Here is a 15131-nt window from a genome sequence, read left to right as displayed (position 1 = left end):
AAAAAAGAAAAATAAGTGGAGAAATTAATTGGCCAGCTTGACTGGTTAAAGAACTTACCTATTACTAACAGACATTACACTAAAAGTCTAGCCAAGAGTCCAGCCAGCGTCCGAATAGGATTAGATTAAAGCAAATAATCCATCAATTAGATCCCCTCAAAAAATAATAATTAACGACTGATGGTAGTCTTTTGAAATTTCATAAGAGAGTGTCTCTTCTATTGAGTTTCAGAGTTTGTAAAATTGACATAGTCGCCTCTGAGGCTGAGAATTTCAAAAACGGATAAAACATGGGGTTTCTATAGCCATCCTCAATACTATGATGGAAGGAATTCAGGCTGTATGGTCATTTTGAATGAGCTTATAGTGACGTGTCTGAGTAGATAGCTTGTTGTCATGGAGATAAACTGAGTCATATCTCTATACATGCTTTTTTAAATGCTATGTAATAGACAGAAATAGAAGATATAGCTAGACTATAGAAAGGAGAGAGACATTTGGAAAAAATAAGTAAACCTTTGTCTAATATACTCTCAGAAGGAAACAACAAAACAAAAAGGAAAATGCAACTATGCTAATGTATTTCAAAGCACTATGGATGCTGTATTCAGACAATAAATATGAACAATATCGCATTGACTGGGAATCCTAATTGGGTTGGTTACCAAATCTGAAGTCCTGGTTGCTTAGTGGAAAAAATATCTTGTTCAAGTACAACACCGTGGTTAGAATGAAGCTGAGAGCCCTCTTCTGAGTCTAATGCAGCTTTTCTCATCTTACAAAACATTACTCGTTGGCTGAGTCAAAATTTGTTCAAAATTTTTGCTTGTATACCGAGTTACTTGAAAATTCAGAAAGCTTTATTGACCTCATTAATGAGTCACAAAAGCCTGGTATGTTTCAGTGAAAGATTTTCTCCACTGCAGTCTTGTGCGAGATTCTTTTTATTGATAGACATGACTACTCTAGATCACAAAGGATACCATTTACAGCTTTCTTCAAGAAGAAGTTGCTTGATTTTATGCAGCATTAAATCAAGCCAATCCCTCCTTTATCTTACCAGTGCATTGTTTAACTCCTTAATTTGCTGACAAAATTTTGCGCTATCTTCTCTCCTGTGCTACCCTTTTTCGATCAGAGTTAAGGTGTATATATACACACTTGAGCAGTTAAGGGGTTAAATCATAAAGTAGTGTCCTTCCAGCAAAGTTTAAGCTTAAAGTGGATAATACATATGAAAATGATTGCACCATGCATTTCTTTTTTTACTTGCAAAATTAAAATAGAAACAACAATGTATAGATGTTGAGCTCTCTAAACATGCATAGCTTTTACAACATGCTGAATGTTCTTGGATGCTTCATATTATTTTGGCACTTCATATTTATATTTTCCAAATTATGATAAAATTTTTTTCTAAAAATCAGTTTCGCTTATACACAGAATTATATACTGATATTCTAAATATTCATACAATGAATTTTGAGTTCCTTGATACGAATGAACGTCAGTGATTCTTAATGCGTGGGCTTACCTGGGCACCTGGAGAGAAGAGGGGTTTCACAAAAAGGAGATCCAGTTGAGATTTTTGAGAATTTGTCAGTCCCCTTCCCCTCTGAAGACAGGGCCTCAAAAAATCACTTGGCCTGGGGGGGGGGGAGAGACACAATGCTCTTAAGATAGCCCTGATGAAAGTAGGTCCATCTTAAGAGTATCATGGGCCCCGGGCCAATTGATTTTTCTGAGGCCCTACCAAACAACTTCTCGAATTTTAACCAGATCTCATTTTTGTGAGATCCCTCGTCGCTTGAGGCCCCCGGGCCATGCCTTAAGATGGCACTGGATGAAAGTATATTTTTACTTTTTAAAAATTTATCGGAGCCTAGTCAACAGAATGCTTGGTTATATGTTGTATTTGAAGAATTGCTTCAAATTAATTGTTCTCAATTGTTGAATTTCTCTGAGTGATGCAATACATTTTTTCTGATGCATTTTAAATATTTATAACTGTAGGAGATGCCGATCAGGGTGATGGGGATGATGTTATGAGTACAACCACTACCAGGACAACTACTAGGTTGGTAGTGTTTCATTTCACTTTTTTCTACAATGCATTTCATTTTACAGTCTTATTTATCTTATTCTATGGTATTAGACATTTTGTACTGTCTAAATTGCATAATCAGACGAGGATCTATTGTTGAGAGTAGGGATCTTCAATGTGTGGCCCACTGAGCTTCTTAGTAACTAACGTGTGTAGTTTATAGCTTAGTGCCTTGTGAGTCTAATTAAAACATCAAATGTTACCCAGGTTGAGAGCACCTGGTTAAACTATTACTACCTAACTGCATTCTTGTAAGGAATTTCTAATGATTTTGTATTTACTGGAACGTGTTGCATGGGTGTGTAAGTAGCACCCTAACATATATATGCATATGTTCTCAGCATAGGCATCAAACTTAGGGGCTGAGGCCATTTGAGCCCCTCCAATAAATTTTCTAAGGGATCTGAGGTGTCCCCCCCCAATAATTTCTGAAAAAACGATGCAATGAGTCTTCCTCCTCCTGCGTATACGCTTGAGTCCCGTATATACAGGACGACCAGCAACTTTCAGCCCTTCCAATGTTTTCTTTGTGTCTGTGCCTCTGGTTCTCAGAATTGTCTGTTTAGTGTTTGATAAGTGTTGTCACCAGTCTTCGGTATTAGAAGTGAAGGTGGTGGACACTTGAATTTTCACATTGAAGGTCTGTATGCAGTCTTCTGTGTAGAGCTCCTACTAAACTGTACATGCATTTCATAAACTTTCCTTTGAGGAAACTCTAATTAATTGGTGGCAATATACAAGGTGGACGAATAGTCCTCTGCACATTTTAAAAATTTGTAAATAAAACACACTCTGTAGTTTAGAGCTGATTTAGAATGGTTGAACGTATACATTAGAAATTATGAGTTGAAGCCTATTCAATGGTACGTTTATTCAAATTCACACTCTTTGAAAAGGAAGTTATAGACTGTTCTTTGATATGTAGAATGAGTTTCTTCTTGTATGTTTCAAGCTTGTTACTTGAATTACTTGGTCAAAAAATTCTTAAGGCACCACTGTAAATGCTGAGCTAAAGAGTTGATGAGTGTTGTGATCAATTCAAAGAAAGTGAAAGGGAGCAATAACTAGGAACAATTGTCCCCTTTGCCCACCTTTATTTTCAACCCTGGCATAGATTAATGGCATTATGCTTCTTTCTTTGATCATTTAACTACCCATCATCTTGTTATGATGTATGCAATAGCACTCCCACATTGTATATCTTCTAAAAAAATGGTTGTTAAAATTAGAAAATTTGGCTTACAACCTGCATTATTGAATTAGTGTCATTTGTTCCGAGACTTCTTGATGGAGATTAGTCAATAGGATGTGAAATATCTGTAAAACATATACCATTTCTCAGGGCCGTCATTTCAACTTTTTCCAGGGGGGGCAAAGCACATGTACTCAATATATGTATATATATATATATATATATACCATTTTTAGTGTATTTTCGATCGAAAGCCAGGAGGGAGCAACGCCCCCCCCCCTAAATGACGGGCCTGCCATTTCTTCCAAATTTGTTCCCAGGGACAGGTTATAAAGGATGAGGGAAAATTAAATAGCCCTTTTGGATAGAAATTTCTTGCCTAATTAAAGAACAAAAATAATAATTGTTACCTGCATCATTATATTGTCTATAATGTCTGTCTCTCACTTATATTTGCTCTCATGAAGCATTCTCAAAAAATAACTTGACTCTAAGATGTTTTTTACTGTGAATTTTGTGTGGAATTTCTTTGAAAATTTTCAAGTACACCAATATGTTATGTGATTGCTTTATTCGTATTCAGAATCATAACAACAGTCACAACTCAAGGAGGTGAACAAGAAGTGACAGAGCAACAGGATGACGGAAGTGGTGATCTCCGCAGCAGTATGGAGGCCGTTCTGACACAGTTCATGAGCAGCGATGAGAGCAGTGATCAAAAATCGGAGACCAAACATGATGATTAATGAAAATACGGTGAAGAAGAGAAGAAAAAAAAATGTTTTATGGACACGAGTGTTTTCAATGTTCCTTTCATGGACGGGATAAATGCTTGTTTTAGGAGTACTAAAATAGCACTTTCACGATGTGTTTATCACTACACTTACGTGCCATAAATGCTTCGTGCTGCAGTATTGAGGCACATTAATTGTGCATCCGTAACATTTTAGCGTTTTTTAACTTCCTTAAATTGAGCTTTTCATTTGTTTACTAAGGTTTGTTCGTTTCTTTTTTTCTTCTTCCTTCCCATTTTACTCAAAAGTGTTCACATCACAGAAGTGTCGTTTAAAAAAAATAATTCTGGCCATGAATGTTTGCTTTCGATGTTCCACTTCTGTTTGTTTTGAGAGATTTGTCTTGCATTTGCATGGTGTTTTGAACATGTATGTAGATAAAAGTAGCCATTTTCTTTTATCAGTAATGTTGAATTGCACTTACTGAGCTTTGTTCATATTTTTCATATATATATAATATATATATATTCTAAGAATGCAGTTAGGATATGTTGGAGCTTTTCGATGCCTTTGATGATGATGAAGTGACCATATATATATTGCGAGGAATCTGTCCACACAAACTCCTTATTCACTTTTGAATTCTGTGTATTTCTATTGCCCACCTGAGTTTTTTTTCTTTTTTTCCCAGTGCTATAATTATAAAAAAAACTTTCTGGTCTGATGTTAGTGTTGTGTTTTTATTGTTTTAATAAAGTTTTTTTTTTCTGGCCATGTAAAATGTTTTTGATTAACTTCTGAACCAACCGGTTCATGGTAATTCAAAGCAAATTTTTATGTGAGATGTTGTGTAACAAAGTATAATTATAGTGTATTGAAGTGAAGTATTGAATTCCATGAGTGCATTTTAAAGTGTTAGGATACTTTTGCATTATTCTCATCCTTCCCAGCTCAGTTTATCCGGGATTTGAGATCGGAAAAGTGCCGAATTTTATTTATGATCAGATGTATATTTTTTGAGCATAACAGCTCATGCATATGGTAACAGCATACGTGGCTAATGTGCAGCGCTACTATATCTTTAATTTCTCCATGTCCAAGCTACACTTACCAGACGTGGGTAGGGCTGTCTTAAAAACATTATGGGCTCTCATGCCATGTGGTTTTTCCGAGGCCTTACCAGATAAATTCTATAAAGTTTTAACTAGGTCTTATTTTCATGAGGCCCCTTTACTCTTGATGTCCCAAGTCGTGCCGGGTGGGCCCATGCATTAAGATGGCACTGAATGTGGAGCCCTGTGAGAAAATAGTTCAGTTAGGGACATCTCAAGTATTTCAGGGCCTAAACGTTTAAAATAGTTCCAATTTTGTTTTATGGGAAGGGTAATAAATTTTCAAGAATTTTTGATTTCCTTTAAAAACTCAAATGTATAACTTGACTCAAAAATTAATGAAAATTTCAAATTCATTAAAATTTAGAGCAAAAGAAAATTTTTGAATTAATGGAGGAGGTAATTACATAACTGATGAAAATCGAAACCTAATGAAAGAATTCTAACATCTATGTATATTCAGAATTGATGAAAATTTAGAGTTAGAGAAATTATTAAAAAATGGGTGTTTATTGGATTGTTTTTCCCATATTCACAAAAAATAGAAAAGGGCTATTCAAGTATTACGTCAGCATCGATGGGGCGGGGTTTCGGATTTGCTTACTTTTGATGACTAGGGAGGGTGTTTGAATGATATTTACGTCATCAACCACTCTTTATAAAAATATAAAACATTCTTAATGGCTTATTTATTGGGAATGCCAAAAACAAGAAAAACCTTTCTCTAGTTTGTGGGTACCTGAACAAACATTTCTTGCCCCCTATTCATATCCAATATAAACCTTTCTCTACTCCCCGTCGTGTCTCACTTATTCTGAGTTGGGGCGTTTCAACTGTTTTATGTTCTTGAATGATTTGCTAGACTCCCGTACATAGCGGATACCTGCTCTTCGAATGGGAGGGGTATGGGTTTATTGAGTTTGTGCGTGATTGGGGCATCGCCTACTTTCGCCCTGCCGCCTTTACTAATGATACAATCTTTCGTGAATGGTGGATCGCTAACCCCCCCCTCCCGTATCATCTATGTTCCTGTATGATGTGGACGAGAAACGAACCTACTACTCATAAAAAAATAAAATTGCTCACGAAAACAATTTTTTTTTTTGTATGGTGGAAAGCTGTGACTGCAACTGGTTTGTGAGCCAAGACCAGACGTCCCGAATAATTCCACTGATCGCATCGATAGCTAAGTAGAAAGGAATTACTTCAAATTACTCAGTTTTTGAGCAACCATTATGCTGCTAATTTTCATCTCTGGTATTTAAGGAAGCCGGATCGACCTTGGGAGGGGGCCCAAAAAGCTTTGGGGGATGAATCGCAATGAATTTTTTTGAAGTTCTTCACTTTTTCAAATAACATTAAAATTAACACATGAATTGATTATAATATAACATATAAAGGTATTTTCTTCCGATATTTAAATTTAAAAAATATTTTTTGCATCAAAAATATTTGATCATCTGGGAGGCCGTAGGAGGCTCGCACCCCCCCCCCCCCTCGCCAGCGTACGTCTTTGATCCTAATCATGGAGGAAAGAATAACCTAATATATTATGACCTTGTGGATCCCAATATGAGTGAGGAGGGAGAGGCTAAAAATTTGCTGACGTCATACTTCAATAGTCCCCAAAGTGTAAAGTTTTCCACTGCTCATTCCAGAAAAAACTGGGTACAAATCCGTTTTTTTGGATAAGAATATATTCGACTTTCGTTATAACGACTCATCCACTCGTTCCATCAAAAACGAACATCGTAGATACAATGTATCGAACGTTAGAAAAAATGAAGGTGACACGTATTTCCGTATTTTCCTGGAGTAGCAGGGTAAAAATGGTAAACACAACCAGAAGTTTAAAGCCCGTGACTGGCTCTATTTCGAGCCGTAAGGGCCGTGGCCCATGGGAGCCTCATGTGAAGAGAAAGACACTGGGAATAATGTATGTAAAATAGTGTGAGTGCATGTATGAATTGGGAAAGGTTTTTTTTGACAAGTCCGGTAATTTGGTCAATAAATGGTTCCTGGCGATTAATTAATTAAAATTTAAACGACTGGTGAAATGCCGCCACTGCCTCACGTGATTAGTATTATTAGCTTCGCTGTGAAGAAGCCCGGTCGGGCAACGTCTTGATGTTGACCCTGCTCATCTCGTATTGGCTGAGGTGATAAACACTAAAGCCGGGTTTTCCTAGGAGTAAAATTTCTGCTCTGCGTGCAGCGTGAAAAATGCTGATTGGTCAAAAAACCTGAATTTCGGGCTTTTAACCAATCGGCGTTTTCACGCTGCACGCGCTGTAGAAACCTGCTCCTAGGAAAACCTGGCTTGAGCACTGAAAAAAACAAACCTCCCGTTTTTCACGTTGAAGTGAATGCTTTATAATGTTAATGTGGAAAGTGCCTGATAGTTTTTTAAGTGGTTCAAAAGAGCCCATGAAGAGGTTGCAAATGTAACGTCCCCCCCCAAAAAAAAAACTGGCTGCAAAAAAGTTTTTTGTGATTTCCAAACATTTTCCTTTTTTGCCATTTACAGTGTTTATCACTTTTACTCATCAAATTTTTCCGACTTTTCTGAATAACGCATTCCGTTTTTTTTCCTTACTTCAAACGAAGCCCACGCAAATATTGATTCTTTATTGAAATCAAGGATGAATATTATTTTCCCAACTTATTAATCACATGGTAATTATGATTAAAAATGCAGTATAAACATTCACACATCTCGTATATTTTATGTTAAACGTTTGTTTTCAAAAATTGCATCTAAATTGTAGTATTGCTTCATTTTGCGCTATTTGACTATTTCTCCAGTTTATTTCATTTTCATTCATTATTGGCGATTTTGCTCAACTTTTTTTTGACAGTTGAGTGGTTCAAACGAATAACGGTTTGTCGTTTTTTCAAATTTTACAGGAGACGCAGGCTCGTAACTAGGCTGGGGTAACCGGGGCAATGCCCCAGAGCCCGAGCCAAATGAAGGGCCTCACAAAAAAATATGCACTTATTTTGCAACATTTTCAAGTTGCGCCCCAGAAAATAAGGTGTAACCCCGAGAAGGCATGCTACAGGTCTGAGGGAAACGCTATTAATGTTATCGCTGAGAAATTTTTTTCACCTGAGTAACAAAGTTTGTGTTTTTCCGTTTGGAAAGGTAAACCGAGACGCAATGTCAGAGCATAGACCGTTGTTCCAATTATAGAACTCGCGATTGCAGCTGTTTAAAATGGCATAGCAACGAAATATGTGGGTTTCTGCAGGAAATAACTTAAGGAACCTGTAAGGGAAGCTATATGCATTATTCAGTCATAAAAGCCGATTTCATGAAAATGTTACATAGACCGTTATTCGTCTGAACTCTTCAATTGGTGATTTCCCGTATTTCTCTCGTGGAAATATGTTTAACCTACGCCATACATAATAGAAAAAATTTGCTGCTATTTTGGGAATCACGGACAGGATCGGAACTAGGTGAGAGGGGGAAAAATGTTATAAAATCATCGAATATATTCTACAGGAGGGGGCGGCAAAATCACACGTTGGCACCTACCTCACTAAAATTCCAGTAGCGGCCCACATCTATATAAAATACAGGGTGTCCTATAAATTCGTAAAGAGTTTAAAAATTCCTAAAAATTGAAGGAACCGACGTTTTCGTGTGTAAATGCGGAAAAAGTTCGTTTTCACGAAGGGTTTTATTCCTTGCAGGCAAAAAATTTGTTTCGAATATTTGTCGATAGAGGACACTGCACGAAAGTCCGACAGGAGAGATTGAATGTGAACCTTTCTTCAATCTGTTGTGTCCGAAGCGTTCGTAAAGCTTTAGCTGGCGATTCGTGGCTGAGGTAAACAATTTCATCAATAGTGAATTATACACTAATGTGAATATTACAATGAAAACCTCATGTAGAAGCGCCAGTAACAGGAAAATTCAGAAATGTCACAGTCAATCTAATAGGACTCTGATTTTCATATTTTCAGTGATTTGCTTTGGTGCACCGCTCGCCCTCTATTCACTAAAATTTTTCCGCACAAAACAAAAAATAAAAGTGGAAATAATTTTCACGGACACCGCATTCGAATTCCCAATTCTTTCAATTTTTATGAATTTATAGACTATTTAATTGGCTGACCATATTTATTCTAGAAAAATGTGGAATGTTAGACTTCAAAATACGGGACATTGCTAATTACCGCCAAACCCAAGCAAAGTCACCAAATCATGCTAAAATCACAGGAAAGTCGGCAATCGCGAGAAATGAAGCGCCAGTTGCAGTGAATTAAAAAAAAAGCAAATACATGCGATGAATATTCTTTTTTATTCATTAGGGGCCGTTCAAGTATTACGTCATCATCGATGGAGGGTTTCCGATTTGCTGACTTTCTCGATGACAGGGGGGTTTGGATAAAGCTTACGTCATTAACGACCCTTTATGAAAATATGAAATATCCTTAATGGCATCTTACTCGGCGAGTCGGAAACGAGAAAAACCTTTCGATAGTTTGTGGGCACTTGAAGTAACATCCCCCATTGATAAGTGCCCTACAGAGCCTCTTTAGTCATCTCTAAATTTTTCGCGGATCCAAGTGATCTGGAGATGTGTCCGGGCCGCTTAAGGGCTATGGAACTGTGCCACGTATCACTCAAGTGATCCGTAATTATATGCCGCGGATAACTTGAGTGATGTAGAACCGCACTGGGGTCCACTTAAGTGCTCTAAAACTACGTCACGTGTCACTCAAGGGATCTCTAAATGTGTCACGGACCGTTTAAATGTTCTGGAATCGTACCACGGAACACTTAAGCGATCTGTAAATGTGACGCTTAGTTCATTTTTTTATTTACAAAATTAGGGTTTAGGAAGGCAGGCCGCATCAGATAACCCCCAAGGGCATATTTGGTCCATGGGCCAAGGGCCTTTATGCGATTTATCATTATATGACTTAGAGGTTGGGTCGCAATGAATTTATTAAACATAAATTCTGAGTTTATAGCTTTCAAATAACATTGAAATTAACAGAAATTGATTATAATAACATATAAAGGTATATCTAAAGGTAAATATTTTTTTGCATTAAAAAAAATAAATTTTTGATCGTGGGGAGGCCCCTTCCCCCGTATACGTCTCTGATCTCACCAATATGCGTTAGGATTCAGAGGGGTAGAGCTGATGAAGAAATTTTGCTGACAAAGGGGCGAGGGAGTCAAAAATGCTTACGTAATACTTGAACGGTCCCTTACAGGCAGGGGAAAAAAATCGGGACGTATGGTCAGCCTACTTTCAAGAAATTTATCAGACACCCGGTACATACGACGACGAAGAATAAAAGAGAAAATTTTAAGAAATCTCTATTTATTAATTCCTGCCTGCAAAAAAGAAAAAAAAACCCTACATAATAAAATGTAGTGTCTACTTCGTAAATCGGCGGAGGTGACTATGATGAATTTACAGGCGACCAAATATCACCGATATAAACGGCATAATTTAATAAACGTTTAATTCGGTTGCTTTCAACTATAATATACCATCTCGATAGAGTGACGACTTTGGTTTCCGACCGAACCCCTGAGTTCCTTTGTACCTGTAGGTGAAGGAATTAGACGCGTTCTCGAAAGCGATCGTCGCTCCTTCAGCGGACGTACTTTGCGTTGCTGGATCCAGATTCAGCGGGTTGCCGTTTCTCGCTTGAACTGCCGATGACCGACGCAGGTCGTATCCTTCTTGCTGGTGGTCGGTCGAGTCAAACGACGATTGACAAGAGTTCGCCAGACCCTTAATATCGGTGAGAAGTTTATGCTCTTTCTCAGTCATGAAACTTGCCCGTCCTTCTGACGTGGAGTACAGGTCGTAACTGTTCCTATATGGCGCTACTACTGGAGGAGTAGACCTGTAGTTTTCTGTGGTGCTACTTCCAAGCTGGTCGCTATCTCTTTGTCGCGCAGATTCCGATCTGTTCTCGCCGGGTTCTTCGTGGGTGTTGGTGTCCGACTCTTCCGACGAGAAGAAGACGTCGCAGTCAATGTCCGCTTGGTGTTTCTGGGTCTTGTTGGCGCGTGATCTTTGCGCGTCGAATGTGTAGGCGGAGGAACTTGTATAGGAGCATTCCGGTTGAACGTGAGGCATGATGTGCATCCTTCTAGGAGTTATCAGGCATTGGTTACTCCAAGATTTTTTCTCGAAATCACGGTCCGTCATGTTTTCAGCTTCGATCATTCTGATGTACTGGGCGTCGTGCTGCCTTCCCGATGCGTAAATATTTCCTCTAGGGTCATTGTCGTCGTCTTCATCTTCATCATCCATGTACGACCTCATTCGATTGGAGAGATCTCCGTCATGTATAGAACTGCGAAATAAGAAAATTTTTCGATCATAAGGTAACTCTGTTGAAATCAAACAATACATATAAGCATAGGCGGAAATAGACATAAAAGGCTTGGGGAGGGAGGGGGGGCATGACGATGATGCCAATTCATATACAGAGTGCATAGGTATAAAGGCGTATGGCATTTTACTGGTTAACCGTCGATCCTAGAGAGGCATACTTCCAATTAGGAAAAAGTACTTAAACGTGTAGTAATGTATGTGTCCGTGTAGTGATCAGGTATGTCATTTATGTTGCAAGGGGGTTGTGTATTTATTAAAATATAAAAACATTTTATACAGTCCCATGTGCCCCAAAACCCAATTAAAAAGTTGTTGTCCTGTCTCTTCTGATGCCAAATAAAAAAACTTTGCGTTTCTAAGTGCAATATTCAGTGAGGTATTTGAATTCGAAAAACGGAGGAAAATTGAGAAAAAGATGCATTAAATGCGGGAAAACCGTTTTATCCGCATTCAACGTCATTTTTTTCCAAACTTTTATTTTTTTCGAATTCGAATATCTCTGTGAATATTGTGCTTGGAAGCGTGAATTTTTTTTGTTTCCATCAGGAGAGACAGGGCAACAACTTTGTAATTGCATTCTTGAGCACAGTGTGTCCGTATAAAAAGTTATTTTTTTTATTTTAATAACTATACAATCTATTGCAACATGAATGACATATCTAAGAACTACACATTATTTGGAAACGTTTTCGAATTGGAAGTACGCCTCTAGGATCAACGGTTCTCCAGTAAAATGCCGTACCTTACTGTCACCTATGCTTTCTGTATACGGGGTGATTATAAAAAAACTATCCCGACATATGGGCCCCTAACTATCATACCATTCACAGAAACTGAATGAAATTTTGGCATAAGGTATTTTGAGGTATGCGCTCAAGAATGATATGGAAAACAACAGTGTCACTCTAATAGTTGCGGTTACAGTGAGAAAATTTCGAAAATATCAAATGGCAACACCAAGTTTTTTGTATTGGAATGTGATCTCCATTGTGAAAAACCCTAAATAGCGTTGAAATGGCACCTGTAGCACGAAAATCCCCGGAGCTAGGCAAGGAAAAAGTAAAAAGGCCGTGCACCAGAGCATTAATGTTCATTTCATTCGTCACACCGTTTCTTCGGCTGAGATCCCAGCCTGATTAGTCCTCCACAAGGTCATGTGGAAAATTTGTGAAACACAATAAAATGCTTTATTTTATGCTGCTTCTCTGTCCTCATTGGTTGTCCTCACTTTTAGCTTATCTACCGCCGGTGATTTTCATGCTACAGTTGCCGTTCGAACGCTATTTAGGGTTTTTCACAATGGAGATCGCATTGCAATACAAAAAACTTGGTGTTGCCATTTGATATTTTCGAAATTTTCTCACTGTAACCGTAACTGTAACAGTGGCACTGTTGTTTTCCGTATCATTCTTGAGCGCATACATCAAAATACCTTATGCCAAAATTTCATTCAGTTTCTGTGAATGGTATGATAGTTAGGGGCCCATATGTCGGGATAGTTTTTTTATAATCACCCTGTATTTATATATGTATATAGAAGGGTCGTTCAAGTGAAACAGACAAACCCTGTAACGTCAGGAATATTTGTCACGCGGCCGCGAGATTGCAGCATAGGCAAGCTGGTGATGTGACGAAACTGCACAGAACGTATAAATTTCCAGTGACAACTTCGCTACTTACAGCAACCATTTGTAACAGCAAAGGTGTGTGATGGATACGTCCAAGCAAGTACAGCGTGGCGTCATTCAATTTTTGAGCAAAAAGTGTGACGGCAACTGAAATTTTTCATGTTCATAGTTTAATAATTTTTTTTTTTTGAAAAGCCAATTGGTATGCCACACTATCTCTGGTATTTGTAAAATACCAGAGAAGTTATAAGAGATTGAAATTAAGTAGATACCTTTCTTTCCTCTGCGCAAGAATTTTTTTGCGTACCTCAAATGATAAATAGAAATGTCCCATGGTCAACCTAATATGGCGGCCTATCATTTGGGAATCACTTCTGCAGAGAAATCTTAATTTTTATATGATCTAATTAATTAATTCTCACCTCCTGGACGAGCAGGACGACGAAACGTTCTCTTTCGAAGACCATCTATTCGTCCTCCGGGTTTTCAAAGGTAGGCACCTCTTTCTCATGAAGTTCTGGATCTTGTCGCTGTCGTGCATGCTCGAACTTTCACTGGCCTCGAACCCAGACACGCAGCTCATGCTACTGCTCGAATTACGATGGATAGAGAGCGACCTGGAGCGTTGGTAGAGCCTCGTGTCTGAACAAGATTCTCGAATCTCTGGGCTCGAGAACGACGAGGAGCGACTGTTCAACACGGAACCGCTGTCGTAATTCCTGTCGCTGTCAGCTGCCTGCGAAGATAAAACCCGAAAACCGAGTGAAAATTGAATAAGAATAACAGAGCAAAAAATATCGTACCAAGCCTTCTAATATAATAATTTAAAATGTTACTACTAGATGGTATCACATGAGCGCGATCTCCTTGAAAAGCGATTCCCAAGTACTTTTAATCGTGGACTTCCCCGGAAATATTGGTGTCTGCCATGATCTTCCCACTTTTAGCCGTGAACACCCTCACGCATTTACAGCAGCAGAAACTACAGCCATCTATCACCGGAACAATCTATCCAGTACAGTACTTCAACCATACACCAACTCCGGCAATATATCGGTATACTGCAATTTACAGCATTTAACGAATTGGGTTGGAAGTAAAGGTGCCATCTATCGGTAAGCTCGTTAGAAAATATCTTGCTATCTGTATTCTTCACCCGGGTTCGAACCTGGGACCTGACAGCAACCTTCACGGTGGCAGAGGAGCATCTTACCACCACGCCACTCGGGAGCTGAAATTAAAGCAGCTGCGACGAGCTGGAATTAATGATCGTCCATTTTCAAGTGGTCAGTCTTCCATCTTTAACATAAAACTTTTCCCAACGGAAAAGGCAATGACGGAGAAGATAAGGGCAACGTGTTCTGTACTTCGCAACAACGAGCAACGGCCTGGAATCGAACATGTAACCTTTCAATTGTCAATCCTACGCTCTACCGACTGCGCCAGAACCGCTTCCAGTACTAGTAAATGTCATGCGATATGAATGCCATCTATTGGACTGCAAAAGAACTAACACAAAGTTTCATACTCTTATCGCAAGATGTCGCCACAAGTACAATTTTTGTCAGATCATAACAATATCACTACTGCAATCTGCCAACGTTGCGATTGGGCTTTTATGCGTTAATTCAATTAAAACTTCCCGTTTTAAGTAATTTACTTATATTATTCATTTTTTTTCTCAAGTTAGTATTAATTTTTTGTTTGAATTCTACAATTTGGGGTCGTGGACCTTAATAAAAAAGGCCAAGGACACCTGGGGGGGGTCCAGGCACCCCTGATCGGTGATATTCGTAGAGGAAAAGAAATTTAGGAAAATTCCCATTTCTCTCCAAGAAAGTAATTTCGGCAGTAGAGGCCACAAAATTAATGTATGAAGGCGTCCAATTTTTGTTAAAATATATAAATTCGACAGAGAGGGCCAAGGGCATACGCAAGACCATTTAAAAAGTGAGGGGGGGGGGGCATATTTAAGAGGATTGGA

The 15131-nt window shown here is 38.5% G+C and overlaps 2 protein-coding genes across 14 annotated transcripts in view; one reads left to right on the top strand and one right to left on the bottom strand.

Annotated features, from left to right (window-relative positions):
- Ank2 (Ankyrin 2) overlaps positions 1-4754 on the top strand; it is a 162650-nt gene extending 157896 nt beyond the window's left edge. For all 13 annotated transcript variants that reach the window (XM_089231495.1, XM_089231488.1, XM_089231494.1 and 10 more), the window contains 2 exons: positions 2014-2077; positions 3880-4754. In XM_089231495.1, the coding sequence (XP_089087621.1) occupies positions 2014-2077; positions 3880-4042 (227 nt within the window). In that variant the 3' untranslated portion in view covers positions 4043-4754. The remainder of the gene's footprint in view (positions 1-2013; positions 2078-3879) is intronic.
- A 5716-nt stretch (positions 4755-10470) lies between these two features.
- LOC149087488 (uncharacterized) overlaps positions 10471-15131 on the bottom strand; it is a 58277-nt gene continuing 53616 nt past the window's right edge. The window contains exons 14-15 of the mRNA XM_089231483.1: positions 13570-13883; positions 10471-11478 (exon numbers count right to left, since the gene is read on the bottom strand). Coding sequence (XP_089087609.1) covers positions 10650-11478; positions 13570-13883 — 1143 coding nt within the window. The 3' untranslated portion in view covers positions 10471-10649. The remainder of the gene's footprint in view (positions 11479-13569; positions 13884-15131) is intronic.

The sequence above is a fragment of the Pholcus phalangioides genome, unplaced genomic scaffold (genome assembly GCF_987345545.1).
Source record: "Pholcus phalangioides strain wild (caught in Gottingen) unplaced genomic scaffold, Ppha-v1.0 ptg000004l_1, whole genome shotgun sequence".
NCBI classification, from domain to species: Eukaryota; Metazoa; Arthropoda; class Arachnida; order Araneae; family Pholcidae; genus Pholcus; species Pholcus phalangioides.
The sequence above is the reverse complement of the archived record's forward strand: the minus strand, read 5'-3'. Positions and strand labels throughout refer to the sequence as shown.